Here is a 22,885-nt window from a genome sequence, read left to right as displayed (position 1 = left end):
TACTCCTAAATTTCTATCTTGTTCAAAGAGAAGATATAAAACAAAGTTCTAAGCTAATCGACCTTAGTGTTCTCCTTTTAAAAAAAAAAAAAAGAATCAATAAAGAATCGAATCGTTAAACAGAATCGGAATCGTGAAAATCTTATCAATACCCATCCCTGCTCATCACGTAAAAATGTAAATCAAGCTCATTTTAGAGAAGAGCGCCATCTTCTTGTTTCAAAATGCAATTGACAACAATTACAGATAAAAGCAAAACTCCTGCACACCAGTCGATTGAGGACTGAAGTGCTGATTTTGTTTTTAAAGGCACATAACGTCTTGATGCATTCTCAATCATCCAGGTAAGTAAATCTCCAAAAGTTGATTCTTTTCATCTGGGCGTAGAGTTTTCAGTGGGAGAAACGTTTCGTCACTCATCCAAGTTTATAAGACTGGGGAAACCTGCGGTCAGCTGAGACTGAAGAAGCCACTTGAATGAGTGACGAAACGTTTCTCCCACTGAAAACGCTACGTCCAGATGAAAAGAATCAACTTTTGGAGAAAGGCACATAACAGTACTTAAAGGACACATAAGTATTTATTTATTCTTTTACTGTTATATAACTGCCTAATGTGTGACAGGCTTACTGTTTGATTGGCTCATGTTGTTGAGCATCCTGGCCCGAGCCTCGTCCAGCACGTCCTCCAGAAACACCACCTCACCGGCCCTGGTCTTCATGCCCTGCACCAGACCAAAGGACACGTGCCGACACCTAAAATCATGTATTTAATACTATTAGAAGCACTCATTTTAAGCACTTTATAAACTCATGATATGCATGTACATTCACAAATGTATCCTATTATTTTTTTCTAAGTGTAACTTTAAAAGAAAAAAAGCAATAACTACAAGTGGCAGAAAATTTAAGTGAAATGTGGAATAGAAGCCTGAAGTTGGCTTAAATATTAAGGCCAACACAAAGTTGCCAGCACCATTACACAGACATCATGAGACAGCAGAATTTCATTCTGTTTCTAATTACAACAGCTGCCTGTTTTGGGTGGGAGGAGTAAAGTAATGCTGAATCTATCTTCATTGAATTACAAGAGAGACCGTGGAAATCCTGTAATTACTGAGCCGAGGTTTACTGTCATTCCAGCCTTAAATGCATCTTTAATTTCAAGTCTTTCATAAACATAATGTGCAAAAATACAATTGAGAGCTGACATTAATTAGTTTTCATTAAACCGGTGCATTATGGGTGAATTTATGTAATGCTACGTTACCCATCAGCCCAAGAGTGACCCATCGCAAGCAAGATCTGGAATAACTGGGAGAAGTGATTCTCTTGACTTTTATCTGTCTAGAAAAAGAAACATTTGAAATGTCAAGTTATTGAGTTACAATTTTGAGATAACTCCAAGCTTCCATAGAAAAGTCCTGCTAGTGTTTCTAATGCAATATTTCATATTAAGTCTTATAAAGACTTTTTTTTTCCAGTTTAAATACTGAATTAAATACAAAATATGAATATCATACAGACTAACCATAAACAGTTAATCTGCCAGTTGCTTTTCTCGATTATTTACTACTTGTTTTGAGAAAATTACCAGAAAATTATTATTTATTTATTTTTCATTAAAACGAAAGTCCAGGTGTATTTCTCAATACACTTCTTCTGCTTTTTTTTAAAAAAGCACATTAGACAAAGATTGCTTGGCTATAAGTTACTTAAATGACCAGTTGTGAAAGTAGTTTATTTTTCTGCTCCGTTTTCAGCTCAAAAAATTAACGGCAAAAAACAAAAATTATAATGCAGAAAATAAACTGGGCTCCATGATTATTAAAGTCATTCAATTTCTACTATCTATTCCTCATCTGTTATTGGCATAATCCAGCTGGCAAAAAAAGAGCTTGGGTGTGCTTACCACATAAATCATCTCATCAAAACTGTATTTTTCCTTTCGGTTAATGGCTGCAGCGATATCTCTAAAACAGAAAATACAAAATAAGTGCTTATGGCGTCAAATCAGAGGGAGAGACATCATTTACCAGGTGCACTCGATTTTTCAGAGTAAAGCAGCTAACAATTTCAGTGGGCTCACATAAACTTAAATCCCAAGGACTAAAAGCTTTCACCATTTTGTACCGATCGCAATTCTTGCTAACTAACCTGGTGATGTAGAGAGTCGTACCATCGCTGCGGAGCACTGTGCAGACGTTGGTCTTGTCTCTATTGGGGGAAAGATCCACCACACCAGTGCCCTTCCTGTCAACAGAAAAAAAAATTCATTATGTCCAGAAGACATAGGGTCAGGCTCAGCTGTTGAATCTATGCATATTTTACTGTATTTCATTTTTAAGCTACTAAGCACTGAATCCCTACACTCCTCCTGTGAGTTCACGGGAGGGCAGACCCAAGTAGCTTCCAAACCCTCTGCCTTGAGCCGGTACCCTGGGCCTGATTCTAGGTTGTGATGCGGGTGATCCTGTACAGGAAAGGGTAAACTGGACCTTTGATCTTTTTTTTAAGTCAACATAGTGTGTTGTAAAAAACACTTCAACTGGCTCCTGCACAGTAAAATGAGCCAGTTGAAGTGTTTTGGTTAACTGATAGAGCTGGAAAAGGTGTATGGGGTGAGAGAAGTCTGGGCGTAGGTAAATATTTTAACAATATCATTATACAAGTGGTGGCATGTAGCAATAAACTGGTAGATAACTATGTGAATCTGTATTTCCTTTCAAATTTAATCTCTCTGCCTTCCAGCTTAGCTGTTTTGGTTCAGCCGTTGCTCTCGTTTTTCAAAGCTCTAAAAACCAACAGGACACAACCTGCTGAGCACCAAAGAGCTGGCAGACACAGGTGAGCACAGAGGAGAATGTATTAGCCAAAGAGCCAGATATTTCCCTGTAGAGCTGAACGAGATCAAAAACAGAGCTATAAAAAGTTCTGTGACATCTCCAAATGGCTCCAAAATGAATGACTGATGCATCGGGGGATCAACGACACCTTCACAATTAAACATATGTTATTCGCAGTTTAAAGATGGACACACTTTTTGCAAATAAACTTCCCCATCTGCTAAAATCTATTTGTATTCTGTTTGTAGGGAAGCTGAACTCTGACTAATCAGTGGCCTCTTAGCACATGTTTACTTGGTGTTAGACACACCAGTTACCAATCGAAGGTCGCCACATACTCAGATGTCTTCAGCAGGCCCCGGCTCTGCAGCTGCTGCACCACCTCCTGGGCCTGATCCTGGTGAAAGGACTCCCCGCTGTAAACGTCGAAGTGGACCCCCAACCGCTGGAGAGATTTTAAATCAATCTCAGTCGTGCTCCGTGGCAGTCAACTGTTAAACATTTTTATTTCTCATTTCAAGTTTCTATCTTTAGAGACTCAAGCTGTTACCAAGCTGCCTGGCAGCTTTCTAACCTCATAAATGTCCTGATACTCCTTCACTGTGATGTCTCTGAACTGCTGCCATAAGGAGACAACATGGCTCTCGTGCTGCTCCAGCTGTCTAAAGAAGTCTCTGGCAGCCTGTTTCATATCCTCATTGTTCTCTGCTTCTTTGTTTACTCGAACATAAACCTGCAAAGCAAAAGCAAAAACAAACAAACACTGGTGCTGTTTAAAAATGCCTTTTTAAACAGCATTTAGAATATAACACTAAAACAACATCTTCTAAACGTGCAACTGAGGCTCATTCAGTGCTTAAATATAAATTTGAGAGTCAGAGAGCATCTATCGGGTCTTTCTCCAAACATCCAAACTCACTTCGAACAAATGCTGTAAGGGATTCTGTTTTAATTTTTCCGGACTTCCAAATTGCCCAAATCCAGCTCCCAGCAAACCTGAAATCCAAGACAGGTTACTTGTCCTTGATGTTTTAATAAACAAACAAACAAACAAACAAACAAACAAACAAACAAAAGATAATCCCTCACTGTAGAGTAATTTTCTGACCAACTCACCAAACTGCATCCCCCAGTCTCCAAGGTAGTTCATTCGAATGACATCATTTCCAAGTGACTGTTTAAGGTTAGCAATGAAGTTACCTGAAGATAGAGTTTATATATTTTTTTTTACACTTGCTGAAAAACTATTTGCTATTTAAGAATTTGAAAATCTAGTAATGACACATCGGGTCTTAATTTTCTTCTTCAAGCTAACAATATAAGTATTTTGAAGATTTCCTGATAATTAAAAGGTAAAACTGTGCGGACTCACGGTTAAAAAAAAAATAAATTTGTTGCTCAAGATGACAAAATAAAAATAATTTTAAACCCTTTTGTGCACATTTTTGTAATCAGTAATAAGTTCATTGGTAAGGCTCGATTTAATATGTAGCTCACATGCATTTCAGTTAATAATAATAATTGTACTATTATTATTATTATTATCAGTTTAGTTTATACTCACCAATTATTGTGGACCGCAAGTGTCCAGCATGGAATTTTTTGGCAATGTTTGGAGAGCTGTAAGCATATCAACATATCAACTCTGTTAAGTGGAAATGAATACACTCAATAGCTACATTAGCCACTTTTTCTTATTCCAAAGAACAAGGTGCTGGATACAATTCCTCAGGGAGTTTGGTCCATATTTAAGTAATGACATGACAGAGTTGTTAAAGATTTGTCAGCTGCACATCCACGTTGTTCTACCACATCCCAAATCTGCTTTATTAGATTGAGTTCAGTGACTGTGGAGGGCATTTCAGTGAACTCACTGTCATGTTCAAGAGACCAGTTTGAGATCATTTGAGCTTTGTGACAAGCTGTGTTATTATGCTGCCTCATTCTTACACTTAGGTTGAACTTCCATAGGTTGCCTTAGCCATGTGAACATGGCTAAATACACAAAGTTGTTGTAATGTGATTGGCTGATTAGATGTTTACACTAATGAGCAGTTGAACAGGCGTACCTAGTTACATAGTCAGGGGGTGTACATTAAAATAAGGGGGAGACATACAGAATCCTTCCCCCGTTTTAACAAAGAGGCCGCATTTAAATTTATCGCCATATAAATAAAACTGAAAAACAAACTTACCTGTACTCCACTAACGTCGTTCCTGTCGTGAGAGTATTGAAAAGTTCACTATTTAACCCGAATTTATCATTCTCCCCATTTCCAAATGGCTCCAACAATTTCTGGAACAGATAAAGTGGAGAGGGACTGTGATCACAGCAGAAGCTGTGGAAGTTTTTTGTTTCATTTTGTTTTGTTTGCTTAAGCTGTCACTGTGTGAGTGGAAACTCAAACCTGAGCAAGAAGCTTGCGATTAACTTTAAAGTTGATAATTCCACGTGCAGCTGAGATGTGTTCCACCACATTGTCCTGCTTCAACTGAAAGATAAAGTGTGAATTACCTACTAAAAACAAATTAAAGCTTCATCTAATGTATATGAGACAAACACAAACTAGAACTCATTGAATTGAGGAAGATTAATTGTATAATCTGTAGGAACAGATTATACAATTATATGACTGTTTTGCAATGTCCAACTGTCATAAACACATGGTTACGGTGCTTAAAGGAACTGATAAACTTGGATGCACATGAAGCTGAAAGACTGGCCTGTTTGGAACAATGAGGAATGAAATAGATCGCAAGCAGTGAGAGCTTCGGCTACAGGCAGCTCAGCCTTACAGTTCATGTTACAGGTTAAGCTTCAGGTTAAACCAGTCTGCTTCTTTAACTTCTTTGTCTGGAGCAAACAATTTCTTTAAGGGCCTCACTTTAAGCCGCGGGTATTACCATGACCTCCACCAAAAATATATACATGCGGTGGAGTTACACGTGAAGAGGAATGGTGACTGTCTAAGGGTGGTTTAATCTCACCTGAGTGGCCAAGTTTTCTGTCTGCACCTGAATGTCTCCACTGGATGGTAAAATCCCACTGGCTCTCAAGGTTCCAATTAAAAGCCTGAAATCGGCTCCCTGTCTGAGGATCACAACTTTTTTTAAAGTCTCTGACAAACAGGTGAGAGGACAAAACATACTTATAGCATCCTACAGGTTAGCAGTGAGCGACACAAACAGACTTAACTGTTTCTTCAGGACTGGAACTGCTGTCAGAGCTGGAATGAAAACATCCTCTGACTGCTGCAGCGCTCTACCCAGCTAGACATTAAAACACAACACCAGATAAACATTGTAAGTGTTCAATCACAGCCCTGCAGGGTCAAAACATGATAGCATTAGCACACAGGTTTGTGAAAATCTGAGACTCCCAGCCGCATTACCTTCTCCGCGATTTTTCTCCTGAAAAAGCAAGCCATGTTTTCTAAACACACGAACAAAACCTTAACTTAACCTTTATGCATAAATTTAAAAAAACCCCTTGCAGAGTGCTTTCACATTGACACATTGCTGCTGCACTTCCGTATTACTGTTACTACTTCCGATTTCCTCGGCCAATCACAGGCTTCGCTTTAGAAAATAGCGTAAATAAAAGAAAGGGTTTGTTCGAATTTGTTCTAGGCTGCTCCCGGTCATATTATGGCATGGAGAGGAAAGGGCGGACAATATGACTGCGGTTAGTTTTATCATCGCCAGCCATCTTAAAACGAGGGAGCTGGTGAATTTAAAAAATGACCAACAACGCTCCTGCGGAAAAAAAGTTTTTTTTATTATTAATTGTAGCTTTTTATCGACTACAAGAGACAAAAGTTCAAGTCCCTGGATAAAATCTGTGCACTTGAGCAAGTCCTAAAACAAGAGCCGTTGAATGGAGCTTGAGTCAAGTGTTTTTCCCTGGTAACAGAGGGTCCAATTGGCTCGAGAACTCACGTGACTTCAGTTTCATATCGTTAAATGCAGCTTTAAAGCTTAGAAAAACCTTTTTTCCATAAGTAACGAGTCGAAAAAATATAAATCCTCACTAAAAAGATTGAGGGAAGGATTAAGTTATATTTGTACGGTTCCTCAAATTTATTGATAATCGAGATCTTTGGTGATTTTAAATGACCTTTAACAGGAGGTATGAAAGTTAGAAATATGGAGGAAAAATAGTCCCGCGGATTACTGGAAAGTTTGTGATCTTTTCCAAATACCATCTCTGGACGGAGAAGTTGGGTAATTACATTTCTCCATTTTTCGAGTCTTCTCATCTTTGAATTACTGAGGAGATAACATCCGATCAATATCAGGGCTTCTGCGTGATTTTCAAAGTCAAAATTTATGCTTTTTTTCTGAACTTGATGCATATAAACAAGACCAATGTCAAATTGATGCGTTAAATTCAAGCATGGAATACCCCACCATAACTACTATATAAACATACAATGATTCAATAATCCCTGCATCGCAGTGATTTTACTTCTTTCATTACCAAATGTAATTTTCTTTTTACTTAAGCTTTCTGCTACTGTACTGCAAGATTTGCAATTTTTATGGCTCTTAGAATATAAGAGCCAAATTTTATTTTAAAAAAACAAAACTTTTCAGCTGAATATTGTCATTTTGTGTTTAGCGTTCACATTTATTATCCTAATGAATGTTATCGCCCCAAGCCTTAAATACATTTACAGAACGTATGAATGACTTGAGTGTGATTGTGGCCTGGGAGATGAGCAACAACTACCCCCAAGTAACAAATCACAATGGCAAAGCCCATTACCAAGTGATAGTAAGAGTAAAAGGCTAGAAAACAAACAAACAAACAAAGACAACCCCCCCCAAACAACCGACAATCTAAACATTTGTGTAAAGACTTTTATTTGTTTGATTTTCTTGAATCAAAGCCCCTTTATACCTACAGCAAATAAAACCATGAAATTATGGTACAATGGACACACATCAAGCAAAAAAATAAAAATATACAGTGTATACAAGTGTAAAAGCAGTAATCACCAGTACAGTTTAAACTATGTTGAAACAAGCCAAGACAACTGTTCCTCAAGTCAGTCTGAAAGCTGCCTTCAGCCATTCCTTTTTTCAAAAAAGTACATACAGAGAAGCCGCGACAGTAACATCCTCTCTGTGGAACGACTCAATATGATAAAGAATAAAGTGAAATCAAAAGATCAAATGAGTGGTGGCAGTCAGCCTTTCACAAAGGCATCAGAACAATGCCAAATAAATATCGATGCGGCAGTGGAGAGGCCACGGGTGGAGCCACAGCGGGTCCTCAGACATGAAGGCAGCAGGGCGCCCTCCAAACTCTGGAGGCAACAGCAAACATCAGTGCCACTAACTGATGCCTGAGGCAGAGAGTCCACATAGAGGCGATATGGCACAGCTAGGAGAAAAGTCCAACTAGACCCAGTGAGGCCCTGGATTAGTTTGAAGTAAATGGTACTCCATTTGGGCGCCAACCTCAGGAAACATCTATGGAAGAAAAAAAAAGGAATAAACGATTACACATAAGAGATGGCAGACAGGAACTGTTCTTAATAAGACAGTTTATAAATCCTGTCTAAGATAGAAGACATTTAACAAAAGTTCAGCTAAAAATGTTTGCACTGACAACTTCATAAATGGGATTCAACATGCAAACATGCAGAGCTCAAAATTTTGTTTGCATTTTGTTTTTAAAATTTTACTTTTCAATATTACTTTTAATTTAACATCTTCTATATTAACACGCAAAAAACAGATTTCACAGATTTCTTTGTTTTCTATGAATATTTATTTGTGGGGAAAAAAAAAAAAAAAAAAAAAGTAATTGTAGCATGTTGGTAAATGATTAAGCTAATAATAAAAGCCTGACCAGTACAGGATTGGCTGTTGTGTTTGCAAAATATGGAACATGGAAGTTAGAGCGCCCTCTTGTGGACAAACTATGCAAAGTCAATATTCATAACATGGTTGAAGGGCGTTTGCCCTGTCTCTACTGCTTTTACCCACTACCATTTACTGGCCATTAATAAATACAAATACTGATACATCTGCAAATAGCCTACAGCAACCTGTCAATAAATAAGTCTAGCCCTACCACGTCTACAAGAAACTGATCAACTGATCACAATCCACACAGCAGATGTGGAAAAGTCACCACTAAGGGGGCCAAATATTGCAGGCTTTGCCCTCAATAGAGGGGTTCGGTGGACAAGGAGGGACTGAATATTTATATACAGTTTATGCACCACAAACATTTTTCAAAAGTAGGTTTTGAGAGATGTTTGCAGATGAAGAAGTTTAAATAAATATCGCAAAGTCCAGTTCCTCTTTATTCGATCACAGTTATATCATCGGTTTGCCGTTTAAGATTGGTGGGCTGTTTGAATGACATCCCCACCAAACACTGCATCTCTGCAGCACCTGAATATAGAAAATGAGTCACTAGGTGTCAGTTGTAACCAAATTCTGGAAAAATGAGCAAACACTAACATGCAGCCCAGTTCTGGTTGCTACCGCTTAAAATGTGAGTTCTTCCTTCACACAAATAGCCCTAAGAAGCTAAAACATCACCTACGATTTGAATTTCATTCATGTTGGCTTGACTCTGAGGCTTTTATCAGCATAAGCTGATATGCCTGGGCACACTGAAAAGGCTGCACTCTCACAGTCTACTGCAGCAAATACTTTGTCATTTTAGACAGTTCAGCCTCACATCATTATACTTCCATTTAGCTCAGACAGCTTCAGTCTGCTGTGAAAATGTAAACATGCACCCAGAAGCTGTGTAACTGCTGATAAAGCATAAATGTACACAGACTCTGACAAGAGCTCTGCCATGAAAAGCAAGTTTCCTTTTATATTATATTTTAATATTAACTACTTATTATGCACTTTAACCTCAAGAGGCAAATACCATAGCTATGGCTAATATGACAGAAATGTCCGTCCGTCCGTCCATCCATCCATTCGCTTCCGCTTATCCTTTTCAGGGTCGCGGGGGGCGCTGGAGCCTATCCCAGCTGTCATAGGGCGAGAGGCGGGGTACACCCTGGACAGGTCGCCAGTCTGTCGCAGGGCCAACACACAGGGACAGACAACCACTTACACTCACATTCACACCTAGTGGCAATTTGGATTTTCCAATTAACCTATCCCCACAAGTTGCATGTCTTTGGACGGTGGGAGGAAGCCGGAGGAGTACCCGGAGGGAACCCACGCAAACACGGGGAGAACATGCAAACTCCACACAGAAAGACCTGATGTTGGAATTGAACTCAGGACCTTCTTGCTGTGCGGCAACGGTGCTAACCACCGTGCCACCGTGCTGCCATGACAGAAATGTTTAACAGCAAAAATATACACTCACAGCTTGCAGGCTGCTCTCCAAACCTTCGCATCAGCTGGTCATGGGTGAACTTGACAAAGGCGTCGTATTGCTCTAGTGGAATAAATCAAATATTATTAAAAAAAAAAAAAAAAAACTCAGTTTGGATTACTTGCACGTGAACATAACATTAAAAATAAATTTAAAAAAAAACTATACCTGCAAGCTTTGTCGTCAGGATCTCGTCATACTCCTCACGGATTTTGTCCTCTCGCTCCTTCAGTAGTCTTTCGCAGATCATCCCAACTTGTCTGAGGGAAAACAAAGGCTGTTCTTTCCTGGCAGGAGATGAAGCACCTGAGGATGTACCTGTTGAAAGAGTCAGTAATTCACATGTAAGTTATATATATCAAAAAACAAAACAAAAAAAACAACAACACTACAGGCAAAATATAGCCCAGAGAATCAGCCTGCAGCAAGAAAGAAAGAAAAAAAAAAATTGCCAGCTTCATGCTAACAAATCAAAGGCCTGCTTCAAACAAAGCAAAGCTAGCACAGTCAGTCTTGCCTTAATTTGATACCACTGCACCACGAATCTGGTATTTCTGCTGCCAGCAAAACGGCCTACAAGTCTCAAGTCATGCCGACATTATTTTTCTAACTTTTGTTTCTAACAATAGAGTTTGGGCTAACAAGCTGCAACGTGTTGTGCTTGTACGTTTTTGGAACCACTCCCAAAACAGTGTGAGCATGGTGATGTGCTGCATCAATCGTGCCCTCACTGTGTGAATAGACACTCTGCTGAGAGGCTGTGTCACAGACAGTGACAGATTGCCTACACGTTCATAATTAATGCAACGCAGTCGCTCGGCAGTTAGTGAAACAGTCACAACCCCTAATCTATTGACTAGTCACAATACTAGCCACACAAAATTAAAATATATTAATATTTTTCCACTTTTTAAATGTCCACATTTGGAGGCTGGCACGCTTTGTGGAAGAGTAAACCATTTCGCTGCTGACACCAGAGGCCACACTTTGAGTCATGCCAGACAGATGACAGGTTTATAATACAATGCTCTTTTTAAGCTTGTTTTTCCTGGTTGCCATGGTGACACCTCCCCACTGAAGATTCTGGCCAAAGATATTTCCTATTACTTAACAAAATTGTGCCGAGTTAAGGGGGAAAAAAAAAAAAAGAAGAGCCACAGTGTCCATAATCATGAACCATTACTGCAAATGCCTTTTGGAAGTAGACTATTTCATGGTGGGCTATGAGACCAGCTAATGACAAGAGTATAAAAGCAGCACCAGTGGACTACTTCAGAAAGTGTGGCAGTGCAGTAAGCATAAAACAGTCATGTTTGTTTTATCTATATATCTATCTATATCTCTCTCTCTATATATACATATATCTATCTATCTATCTCTATATCTATCTATCTATATCTATATCCCATATACACACACAGTATTGTGACATTTTGTTTGCTAATAATGTATCGATACAGGGACAGCAGAAATCGATATTTTGTTACAAAAAAGGTTTTTGTGGACTGGAACATGCTCTGACTTCAGAGCATGTTGATCCTTTTTCTGAGCAAGAATCCTGACATTCCTTCACTGTCCAAATGTGTAACTTTTTTTTTATGGCAGCAATAAACATGACAGTTTACTTATTTTAATTTAAGACATGTTTTATTTTAATTAAGTTTAAAACTTTTTTATTTAATGTAAAATTATATTTTGTTTTAATTTACTTTCAAATTCTTCAGTTGCTGAAGGGGCTGCATAGTTTTCATAAATTGCATAGTTCAGAATAATTGTACCAGATGGTTGCATTCAGTTAAGTTGGACTAGACTGTAATACAAACCGTCCAGTTTGTCAACAATAAAACTGAAATGAGAGAAAGACTGAGTGTGAGACTTTGATATTAGATAAAATGAATATTGATAAAGTTTACCTTTGTGTACAGAATCTGAATATTGCAAAATATTTTTTAAAAATTGCAATAATATCGTATCGTACGTCAAGTATTGTGATAATATCGTACCGTGGGATGTATGGTGATTCCCGCCTCTAATTAATTAATTTTTTTATAGATAGATAGATACATAGATAGAGAGAGAGATATATATCTCTCTCTCTATCTATATATCTATACACACACACACACACTTCGTGGTGGTTTTCTCTACACTCAGGAAAGTAGGAGACGGGCAGGCTGCAGGTCCTCGTTGTTAAACACAACAGAGCAACACAATAGTTTTATTCCAGCATGTTTTTCTATAAGTTTGTTTTAAATCTGTCTGATAATAGCTAGGAACCACAAATCGCTAATAGAAAAGAGGGTTGTAACAAAGCAACTTAAAACTGATGAGAAAAACTAAAATATAGTCAAAACAGGCCTGCTGTCAAGTCGAATACGTTAACCTGAGCCTCATACTGTAATTATACAGTTTAAAACACTTCATCTGCCCTAAATCTTGTTTAAAAAAAATAAAACAAACAAGTGCATATGCTTTGCTGTCAGGTTTTAATCTTACTCTAAAACACATCTGGTTTTCACTTTATGATCTGTCCACCCCCCAAACATTCCTATGTAAACACTGTTTTGGTGAGTTTATGGGTTCTGTCACTCATTTTAAGCATATAAAAGAAAATTATCTGTGATACACCAATTGTGATTGCCTTCCATTTTTATTTTTTTTACATCCCAACCTTCAACCAAGATGTATATTTCTGTTACTGTTATTGGTAGAATAAAAGGCCATTTATGTTACCAATAAAACAACACTAAACACAATTATCGCACGTCTTGATAAATGTTTTAGTGAAGCTGAACAGTTCAAATAAAGAACTGATGACAGAATACCCTGATGTATGGAAGTAGTGTCACGCAAATGTGCCATTGACACTTATTTTTAGACTTAACACCACTGTTGACTGTAGTTAAGTATTAGTACAGCAAATACGCTTTAAGTCAAGTGTAATTTCAAGACCCAGAGGGCCTCTACCATCTGTAGACTCCCATGTCTGCTGTACACTCCCATCTGGGAGAATTACAAAAAAACAAACAAACAAAAAAAAAAAAAAAAAAAAACACCTCACAATCAAAAGAAAGTGAAAGGATAAGGAAGGAATGTCATCTGTTCTCCCTCTGCCTTTTTTTGTGGAGTTGCCTTGGGCAGCAGGATTTCCCAGCAAGCAAGCAATGTTATAAAAAAAAAAACAAAGCAGTAAAAGAAAAGTGATGATTTAGTGTGAAAAATTAGAAAAATCAGGCTTGTAACCCAAAACAATCCCTCACAATAAGCTCATCCACACTCCATGCAACTGACTTAAACATTTATATTACCCATTAAACCTTGATCTCAAACAGGAAGTTGATGGATTACAGCAAAACAAGCCTATTCAAAAACAACCCTGGTATAGCTACCTGGTAAGGCAGATCCACCGGGAATGTTCTGCAGGTCCAGAGGACAGCCTTCAGCCTGCTGGAAAGCACTGTCCAAGTGTCGCCGTTTCTGAAACCTCTTGTACTCCTGTTTAATGTTGTGTAGAATTTGCTCTGAAAAAGACAGAAGCAGCATTAAATGAGATCTTTACATAGAGGTGCTGTGATTGTATGGAGACAGAGTCGCTACAGTATTCAGATATGATCATTAAGTATGGCCTTGGCATTATTTTAATGTATATCCCGACTGTAGACAAATACATTAAATCAATCAGTTAAACTGTAAGAGATTATTCTTTTACTATCCCCCCCTCCCCGCACATTAATACCAAACAATATTTCTTCATAAAGCCATAAAAGTTCGATGGAAGTTGAATTTATAACAAAATAACCACCACATGCTGCGCTAAATATAACAATGCTTGTCTTAACTTTACACAATCGTGTTTGGAGCGTTACATCATGTACGCCACTGGAAATACTTGTTAATATAGCGTGGTATAAATATAGAAAACTAGAGGGCCGTGAAATCAAACGTAGACATCATCTCTTACCCGTGGTGAGTCTGGACGACACTTCCCCGAAAGGCGATGGCTCCATGCGCAGATATTTCTGCGGTGAAGACACTGGAGACATAACCGGGGCGCACCTCCTTCTTTTGGGGGAAGCAGGGCTCATTAACGGATCAAAGTCCAAACTCCTTTTTAGAGTCGCTCCACAAGCCATCACGCTTAAATATGTTAAATATTTAAAGCCAGGAAACTTCAAAATTCCTTGGTATCCGAGAAAGCCGCCGGCCTGGGCCCGGGTATGTACCGCTTTTGCTAGCTAGTGTTAGCTAAGTCGATCGGTAGAAGCCTTTCCGGGCTGCAGACAAATACGGATTTTTTTTTTCGTCTCCTGTTGTCTTCCACTGATAAATCTCACAACGTTCACGTTAACGAATATGTTTTACCGTGACCAGGATAAAATAACGTAGCAAAAACGTCGCATTAAAGCAGATGATTACAGATTTTACCACATTAGCTGAGAGCACCGACTACAACGGTCTGGACAGCCCTACCTTTTATTAGTTTGCATTTGTTTGGTAATGCGCATGTGCAAGAAGACACGCTCTTGCAGGTAATTGTAGTTTTTAGACACATTCGCATCCGTTTGGTTGTACATTTAGAAAACTACATTTCCCGAAAACACAGAAAACGCACTCTTTTTAAATTTGTTTTTGTTTGTTAACAAAACGTACCAAATCCACGCGAAGTTTCAGTTTCGTCTAAAACTTTAGGATATGATATCAAATACATTTAAAAAAGTATTTGTGCAACAGACTTGACATTTAGGAGTTGTTTTCTAGAAGAAACCATTCAAAGTACACATTTTAAAGCATTAAATCTTGGATATGTGAGGAAATATCGACCGAAATCATCACTAGCTTGCCTAACATAATTAACTGGTTAATAGCAATATTTAAAGTAGTTAAAATTCAGCTACTTAAATGGTGAAGAACTCCGATTTCAATATGTTCTCTATGTTGTTTGTCGTCCATACATTGTATAATCCCGTTTAAATTATGTACTTGAGAATGTGCCTCAGAAAAAGAGTTTTCGTCTTGTGTCATTACTAACAAATGAAGAAAAGCTTCTGTTTAAATTAATCCTAAGGTTTCACCCAATTCAATTTTATTTTGTTGTATAGCTCCAAATCACAACAACAGTCACCCCAAGGCAATTTATACTGTAAGGTAAAGTTACTTAAATGTTAGAGAGAACTCAACAACCAGAAATGAGCAAACACTTAGTGACAGTGGGAAGAAAAAAACATGAAGCCTCCAACAGAATCATCAGAATCGGAACACTTTAATAAACACTTTAATAATCCCTACAGGTATTTGGCAGGAATCTGTTGCAGATGATTGGAGGTAAGGGAAAAGACTAAATCCAAACAATAAGTGAAAGTAGAGTTTGATCATTATTAGTGATTAAATGCAGTTGTGATGTATGAATCCACAGGGAGTGAAAAGAGGTAAATGAAAAAGAAATGAGTGCATCAAAAGAAGCCCAGCACCAGTTTAAAATAAGGGATCATTCACTGTTGCCTCATCCAGCCCTAACTATAAGCTTCATCAAAACGGAAAGTTTTCAGTGTAGTTTTTAAAAAGACTTCCTGAATCCAAACTCAAGCTGGTTCCCACAGGAGAGGGCCTGATAACTGAAGGCTCTGCCTCTCATTCTACTTTTAGAAACTCTAGGGAAGAAAAGTGAGCAAAGTGCTCTGTTAGGTTAATAAGGTACTTTAGGATATGTGTTTTATGTCGGATATAATATCAGACAGCTTGCTGCTTGCTAAAAACCAAACCCCCAAGTACAAATTGAATTCTTCTCATTCCTTATTACTGAGAATATATAGAAGCCATAAAATGCTCCGCAAATGTTAAAGCCGAGAACTGTTCTACCTTTGATACCCTGTAGGACTCCCTTTAAAGCTTGGGTGTGGCACTTTGATTTAGTCTTTTTTTTTTTTAATAACACAAAGACTTGTGTTCTCTTTGCTTCAGCCTTGTGTTGTTTGATGCAAAGAATAATATTAAGAATAATAAAAAAAACAATTATTACAAAATGTGGTATTTTCATTTCTAACAATCAGATTGCAAAAGTCTGTCTCTCAGAGATGCGGTTTGAGTTTTGAAATAACCCTCAACCTCTTGCACAGATACACTGAAGACATTTCCCATCCATCACTTCCTCAGCAACCTCTGTACACATATGCTATGTTTGAACTGTACAGCAGGATATGCTAGCTTTGTTTATTTCACCACTTCTTCTTTGTGTCACTGTGCTCCTGTGCGGCTTGATAAACTATTATTATTCTGATTTAAGACTGATATTAGTGCTAAAGGGTGTAGAAAAGACCTATTTTCACTAGTCTTGTATGACTTGTTGCATAATCAGCGATCTAATATGTAAAAAGGAGAAAAATGTAATTAGAATAAAGGCTATTGTTTTTTTGACAGGGTTATTAACTTTTATTTAAACAGGAAGTCAAACTTTTAAGAATCTCATTCACCCACATCAGTACCCGGGTCCTGTTTTGGTTTGGACCTGTGTGCTGTGAAACAGAAGTGCCAACCGTTGAATCACCATGCTGCCTACTGAGAGACCTGTTCATGTATGCTGCCTCATGGCTTTTTTTTTTTCTTTTTTCTTTTGAAGACTGAAGCATCTGCATTAAACAAAATCCCAAGGACAGCTGTGAGAACAGATGTTTCAATTTCCCTCTTCATGTAATCCAAGAGATAAAAAGATCAGAGCAGATGTTGCTGTCAGGAGATGATTTGCAGCCAGTGATTTGCAATTTGTCACTTTTAGGGCTGCGATAAGTAACCGTAACAAAGCTAAATCCAACAGGAGGAATGTCCTCGTTATTCAAAAAGGCTGATTAGATTCTTCCACAAGGGGGCACTGAAGCATCACAGATGCTCAGGAGCTCAGAGCTGTGCTTTCTTAGCGTCTGGTCCCTCTCAACTGAGTGGATAGATTAGGCAAAAACGTCCTGTTTTTCATCGTTAATTAATCAATCAAACAAACAAACTGCACGCAAAGTGACCACCAGCTGCGACTTTATTCAAAAGTTTGAGAACAGCAATACTAAAAACACTTGACTGATTGGGATTTTTAAAGTCATAGATTCCTCATTATGCCACCAATGTACAGAAGCCACTTGACAGTTGACATTTTGATCTTCAATACTCAAAATTACAAGAGGCAGCAAAGCATACTGATAAACAGCTGTCTGGATAAGTTTACACCGAGATAAATGTCTACAGAACAATTGTGCTGTGAGATTTCTAGATTAAAAGTACTACATCACCTATTAGAAAAATCACATCTTCTGAGCTTCTTTTGTAAGGTCAGTTGTCAATGCTCCACAGAACGCATACACAAAACTCTCATTCAAAGTACCAGCTAATGAAAAGACCTTAGTTTCTTTGTTTTCATACATAAAATAAAAGTAGACTTCTTTTTTTTTTTTAAATGTAGAGTTACGCCAAAACTACTTCACTAGCCCCGTGCATGGGTTATTTTCCAACATGATGCCCCGCTGCAACAGTAGCACTAAAACACCTCACTGCAATGATCAAAAGACTCAGGATTGGAAACATATCACCAAGTCACAAGGTATCACACACGTACAAGGCTGAATCCAGTAAAATCATACATTTGATGAAAGCAGCTAGAGTCAGTTTTTTACAGTAGTGACCAGCACACTGCGTCCAAATTCAGTTTTTGAGCTGTTCAAGTCTCGAACAAAAGCTTTTTTGTTATTGTTGTCTCGGCTTTGTAGTTGAATGAGTCGATCTGAACACTTTATTTTGCAAGAAAACACTGTACAGTTGTTAGGTATACATCGGAACAAAGACACGTTACTCTGAGGGTGTAACAGCCAGCGAGTAAAGAAACAGACATCGGGGACAGTCACTCTCCTGCAGAAGATCCCATTTCAGATTTCACGATGCCAAAAGCTTTGAATCTATTTGCCTTAGAGTTTGCTTCATCATGGCGATAATGTTTTCTGTCTTGGAACACAAACCACCTTTGATTTCTCAAAAATCTCCTCACACGTTTGCCACTCACTGAGTGTTGTCAGAAGTACAAAAGTAACATGTTATATGGCAAAGACAGTTTGCATCAATTTTTTCCTTCTATTTGCTTATAGAAATGTCGATATGCAACATGTACATGAAGCCTGTAGAAAGTCAAGATGCGAGGATTTCATACTTTTATGGTGCAAGACGTGTTAAAGTCTAAATGACACAGTAAAACATCTCTACTTAAAAATGTCAGTAGCCCCTTATCCCATAAATGAAATATTGTTTTCAAAACCTGAATTCACAGTACAAAAATATAATATGCCTTCACTAATTGGATATCATGACGTCTCTGGTAAACAGCAGACTTATGATAGTCTTTAATGACCCCTTCCAGTTATATGAGTCCTTTATATGACCTTGCAATACCATTTGGCACTTTGGCACACTATGTACTCATACACAAACGTAAATTATGCAACCACTAAAGCATCTACGTGAGGATGCAAGTCAGAATTTTCGGGAGATGAATGCCTAACCTCTGCTTTACGTTGTGGAATGGCATTGTTTGGGGAGGGGAGAGATGACATTTACACAGTTTTCCCCGTCATGGCCAATTAGACAGCTTCTGCAGAAGTTTCAGTTGATACAGACATTGTTACTTTGGCTATTTTCACAGTGGTCTTCACGCAACTCTCTGCAGCCCTGTTGGCAGAAATGTGGGTATTTCTGTTCTGGCAGTCTGACTCGAGGCTATTGTCCAACTGCTGGCCACTGCCCCTGCAGGCATTGCAGGAGCTGAGGAAAGCATGCCTCAGGTCCTTGCTCCTCAAGGCGTAGATGATTGGGTTGACAGTGGAGTTGAGCAGGCAGAGCATGCTGCAAAATGCAAACACTGTCTTGATGTCATCGTCCATCCTCCAGAAGAGGTCATAGACCATGATGGCAAGTAATGGGCCCCAGCAGATTACCAGCACCACCAGGATAAGCACCAGGGTCTTGGCCAGACGGATGTCCATGCGTGCCTGATCAGGGCGTGTGGTCTGCACTTTGGTCCCATCTGCTGAATAGACAACAAGGCTCTTCTGGGAGGCGCGGCTCAGCATGCGGACAGCATGGTGGTGAGCTTTCCACAGGATATATATGTAGGCGTAGATAATGAAAATAAGCAGCACGCTGGTTACACCGATCCAGAACATCAGGTAGTTCTCATCGATGAGGGGGAATATGTCTGAGCAAACAGAATTGAGACGCTTACAGTTCCAGCCCAGCAGAGGTAGCACTGCGATGACGATGGAGATTGTCCACATCATACAGAAGGCTATGACAGCCTTGGTCCGTGTCACGATGCGCCTGTAGGCGAGAGGCCGGTGAATTGAGATGTAGCGGTCAATAGCAGTGAGGAAAAGACTCCCCACTGACGCTGTGAACGATGCCGTGACTCCACCCAGCTTGAAGAGAAAAACATTGGGGCTGTCCTTCCTGTGGAAAACATGGAAGTCCAAAAAGCTGTAGACAAAGATAACACTGCCCAGCAGGTCAGCCACAGCGAGACTGCCGATGAAATGGTAGGACGGTCGACAGCGGAGGGTGCGGGACTGCAGGATGACGCAGAGCACCACCAGGTTTTCCAGAACAGTGAAGGTGCCCAGGGTCAGAGACATCACAGCCACAGCCAGCTGCTGGCTAGGAGTCAGGATCATGAAACACTCCATGTCCATAAAGTTCTCCCCACACTGTATATTGTTAGTCTCATCTTTGAATGTACTCCTGTTGCCAAACAAGTCTGTGGCATTGGTAGGGTAGAAGGGGATGCCCTTGAGGATGAGCTCCTCGTCTGGAGGTACTTTGTTTGGGAAAGAGTTGCTGCGGAAAGCAGATAACGGCTTCTGCAGAGAGAAGCTGCCCTTGAAGTCTACATCACTGAGCGGGTCGTCATAGTTAGCATCGTTGGAGCCCAGATACTGCAAACCAGATGTAATAGTCCGAAAGGTGGTGTCTGCCACACCATCCAGCACAGATTTCATGGCTGCGTCTGAGGGTTATACTGCAGTCTAAGATGTCTGGACAACCTACAAATTGATTTAAAAACAAACAAAACAACAATAAAATTTCAGAAATCTTTTTTTAAAATCTAAGAAAATACAAGCCATAAACAGAAACAAGTTTGCAGCAGTGCAAAATTTGGGCTGAAATTTCTCTAAGATGGATAATCTTCGCATAATTCAAATTTTCCACTGCAGATATCTGAAAGTCTGTGCAGTTCAGATTTTTTTCCACACGTATTACTGAGTTAGTTAGTTAGGCATGACCCACACAGTAGCTCACTTTGTTCTTAGTACTGTTTTATACATTTTTTAAGCTTATTGTGCAAATTTGTACAGTCTAACTTACTAAGAGACATATAAAATTACAGAACAATAATTATTAAATAACTTCCACATACAGTTTTAAACACTCCCACACGAATTTAAACATTTAATGTGGGAATGTATATTGGAACCTGTGTTCCGGTGCGTAAATTAATATTTGGAAATACGTAACATTTAAGAGAAAAAGAAAAAAAGAAAAACCAACCCTTTGATGGCGGAAGAAACATTAAAAAGGCATTTGAAGTACTAATCTATGTAGCGCTTACAATAGAAAAGTGCTGATTTTTACCTTACATAATTTTCCCAAGTGCACAGAATCGCCCTTTTTCACCGCGCATTAGTCCAAGTCAGAAACGCATCCTCCAACCAACTCAGATCTTACATAAAAGGAGAGACAACCACCATGAAAGCTTTAAACGCAAATCGTCACTTTTATCATAATAATTAGTTTGCTTTTCAAATTCTCTGCGCAAGTTAAGTTTTTCGGGTGTCTGCAGAAGTGCCTTTTCGCTCTTGGAGTGCGCTCCTGCTTTGTGGAAACAGGTTGCTGTTCCTGCTGCTCCTGCTGCTCCTGCCGCCTCCAGCGTCTCTCCAATCTATTTCTCTCTGTCTTCACACTTATGAAGCGTAGCTTCCACAAAGCCCGGTCACGTGTTTCCATACCGCGTTATCTGCCCAACCCATGAAGCTGTCAAGTGCGGTGCATAGGAACAAGGCAGACGACAGAGGGTTCTTATGTGGGGGAAAAAACAGAAAGAAAGAAAAGAAAAGGGATTTTGAATTTTGAATTCCCAAAGCTCCTCTTTGCAGAGGATGTTCTCGGGCAAAGAACCAGCATCACCACAGCACAACAAATAGATAAATAGCAGCTTAGTAGAAGCTTGCTGTCCTCCTACTTCATGACGTTATTGTGATCACAATCGTTTGTATTGTACAGGAACAAATAGCTGCACGTTTCAGTTGCCTTGAGTAGGCTTAACTTTAATTTGAATGCTTTCAAAGACAGATGGAGGTTGCAGACTTCATTGATAGTCACTCCATGCCTGTTTATTCTGTGAATAATTAACCACGATTGACAATCTCAGAGCGCAGATAGCACACTTCATATATTTTGTTGGCTATCTCTAACTGTTGAACCCCATCATCCCCACCTATCCAGTCGGGTCTGCCTTCCAGCTATTTTTAAAGCTTAAAAAACAACCTCAGGATCCCGATTTGGAGAAAGAAAATTGGAGAAAGAAATAAAGAAAAGTACGTTTTAGTCGCATTTAACATTAAAACACTTCACATTTCACACACAGTCCTGATCGGTGATGATTCAAGGACATTTTCTTTGTTTTTTGTTTTTTCTTTGTACACTTCAGATTTGCTCCAGTGTCCCTTCTCATCTGGACAGGCCGACTAGTTATCAGCACATTCGATCAGATTACTCACCAACAAATTAAGAGTCAGATCCTGTTATGAATCACAATAGCAAAGCCCTGCCCTGTGCATGGTCGTAATAAATAAAGATTCAGTTCGCTGATTATGAATGATCTAATTTCCATTTATTCAGACATTTTAGTGATGTTTTCTTCTCCCCACATGGCTTCAGGCCAGCACAATGGCAGAATTGGCAGTGCAGGCCAAGGAGGCAGGAGATGATAGCAGTAATGTTGCAGATAAAATCAGAATAGATGCATTAAAATTGGACATTTGTTGGTCACAGGCTGCCTCAGCAGACAGACAATTAAAAAAACCAACTTGCTGGCTCTTTGGGACTGAAATTAGACTGTGCCTCTGTCATCATCACAGGTGTAATTATTAATATTGTTCCGCCATGGCTGCCAGTGATGTCTGAAGGGAACAAAGTGTACTGTTTCACAAAGTGTGAATTCATTTATTGTCATGGGGAGGAAATGACAGAAATGCCAAAAAGAACTTAGATTATTTTTTGTCTTTTTGCTTAAATGAGGTCAAGGTTGTTAGTATGAGCCTGTGAGTTACTCGTAGATTTTCTCCAAGCTAATTCTCAATCATCTGTAGAAAAACTGAGAAAGAACACGTTATTTACAGTCACAATCAGCCAGACTAGATTCGATAAGATCTGAGCTTCACATACTGATTGAAACCTGAGTGAAGACCAAAATAAAAGCCCTCTTCCTCCTCTGTTGATAACTGATAAGCTCTAAAAGACTAACTGGGAGATAAATGCTTAGTTCTAGGAAACATCAAAGCAGTGTGAGGAGAGAGACGCTGCTTCACGTTGTCTGCTCTGGGTTTCTCAGTTGGTACACAAGCTTGAGGTAATGATCTTACTGTTTTTAATCTCCC

The 22,885-nt window shown here is 39.0% G+C and overlaps 3 protein-coding genes across 5 annotated transcripts in view; all 3 read right to left on the bottom strand.

Annotated features, from left to right (window-relative positions):
* The window catches only part of rars2 (arginyl-tRNA synthetase 2, mitochondrial), a 10,466-nt gene extending 3,938 nt beyond the window's left edge, over positions 1-6,528 (bottom strand). The window contains exons 1-14 of one of the 2 annotated variants that reach the window (XM_013910347.1): positions 6,238-6,528; positions 6,042-6,115; positions 5,834-5,936; positions 5,254-5,337; positions 5,041-5,141; positions 4,410-4,465; positions 3,962-4,045; positions 3,765-3,841; positions 3,420-3,578; positions 3,184-3,290; positions 2,157-2,252; positions 1,912-1,972; positions 1,270-1,346; positions 631-755 (exon numbers count right to left, since the gene is read on the bottom strand). In XM_013910347.1, the coding sequence (XP_013765801.1) occupies positions 631-755; positions 1,270-1,346; positions 1,912-1,972; positions 2,157-2,252; positions 3,184-3,290; positions 3,420-3,578; positions 3,765-3,841; positions 3,962-4,045; positions 4,410-4,465; positions 5,041-5,141; positions 5,254-5,337; positions 5,834-5,936; positions 6,042-6,115; positions 6,238-6,273 (1,240 nt within the window). In that variant the 5' untranslated portion in view covers positions 6,274-6,528. The remainder of the gene's footprint in view (positions 1-630; positions 756-1,269; positions 1,347-1,911; positions 1,973-2,156; positions 2,253-3,183; positions 3,291-3,419; positions 3,579-3,764; positions 3,842-3,961; positions 4,046-4,409; positions 4,466-5,040; positions 5,142-5,253; positions 5,338-5,833; positions 5,937-6,041; positions 6,116-6,237) is intronic. The other variant, XM_005731150.1, reaches the window with a different exon arrangement.
* Positions 6,529-7,694: 1,166 nt separating this feature from the next.
* On the bottom strand, positions 7,695-14,696 carry akirin2 (akirin 2). Its single transcript, XM_005731149.1, has 5 exons — positions 14,173-14,696; positions 13,601-13,732; positions 10,380-10,529; positions 10,203-10,274; positions 7,695-8,323 (listed from the first exon to the last, which is right to left on the bottom strand). Exons 1-5 carry the CDS (start codon positions 14,342-14,344, stop codon positions 8,313-8,315), a joined length of 537 nt encoding a protein of 178 aa, XP_005731206.1. The 5' UTR covers positions 14,345-14,696; the 3' UTR covers positions 7,695-8,312.
* Positions 14,697-17,214: 2,518 nt separating this feature from the next.
* On the bottom strand, positions 17,215-21,409 carry cnr1 (cannabinoid receptor 1). 2 transcript variants are annotated; one of them, XM_005731147.1, is made up of 2 exons: positions 20,862-21,409; positions 17,215-20,272 (listed from the first exon to the last, which is right to left on the bottom strand). In XM_005731147.1, the coding sequence occupies exon 2, from the start codon at positions 20,225-20,227 to the stop codon at positions 18,818-18,820; it is 1,410 nt and encodes a 469-aa protein (XP_005731204.1). In that variant the 5' UTR covers positions 20,228-20,272; positions 20,862-21,409; the 3' UTR covers positions 17,215-18,817. The 2 variants fall into 2 exon arrangements, with proteins under 2 accessions (XP_005731204.1, XP_005731205.1); XM_005731148.1 differs by having other exon boundaries at positions 20,867-21,409.
* Between the last annotated feature and the right edge of the window lie 1,476 nt (positions 21,410-22,885).

This window comes from Pundamilia nyererei, unplaced genomic scaffold (genome assembly GCF_000239375.1).
Source record: "Pundamilia nyererei isolate P.nyererei 1_Seehausen unplaced genomic scaffold, PunNye1.0 scaffold00041, whole genome shotgun sequence".
Classification (NCBI taxonomy): domain Eukaryota; kingdom Metazoa; phylum Chordata; class Actinopteri; order Cichliformes; family Cichlidae; genus Pundamilia; species Pundamilia nyererei.
The sequence above is the reverse complement of the archived record's forward strand: the minus strand, read 5'-3'. Positions and strand labels throughout refer to the sequence as shown.

Bases quoted from the DNA above. Each gene is read 5' to 3' on its own strand.
- akirin2 (XM_005731149.1), bottom strand. From the start codon at position 14,344: ATGGCTTGTGGAGCGACTCTAAAAAGGAGTTTGGACTTTGATCCGTTA. The intron at 13,733-14,172 runs GTAAGAGATGAT...TGTCTTTTTCAG, and splicing joins GTCGTCCAGACTCACCACGG to AGCAAATTCTACACAACATT. The intron at 10,530-13,600 runs GTAGCTATACCA...CTCTTTCAACAG, and splicing joins CGGTGGATCTGCCTTACCAG to GTACATCCTCAGGTGCTTCA.
- cnr1 (XM_005731147.1), bottom strand. From the start codon at position 20,227: ATGAAATCTGTGCTGGATGGTGTGGCAGACACCACCTTTCGGACTATT.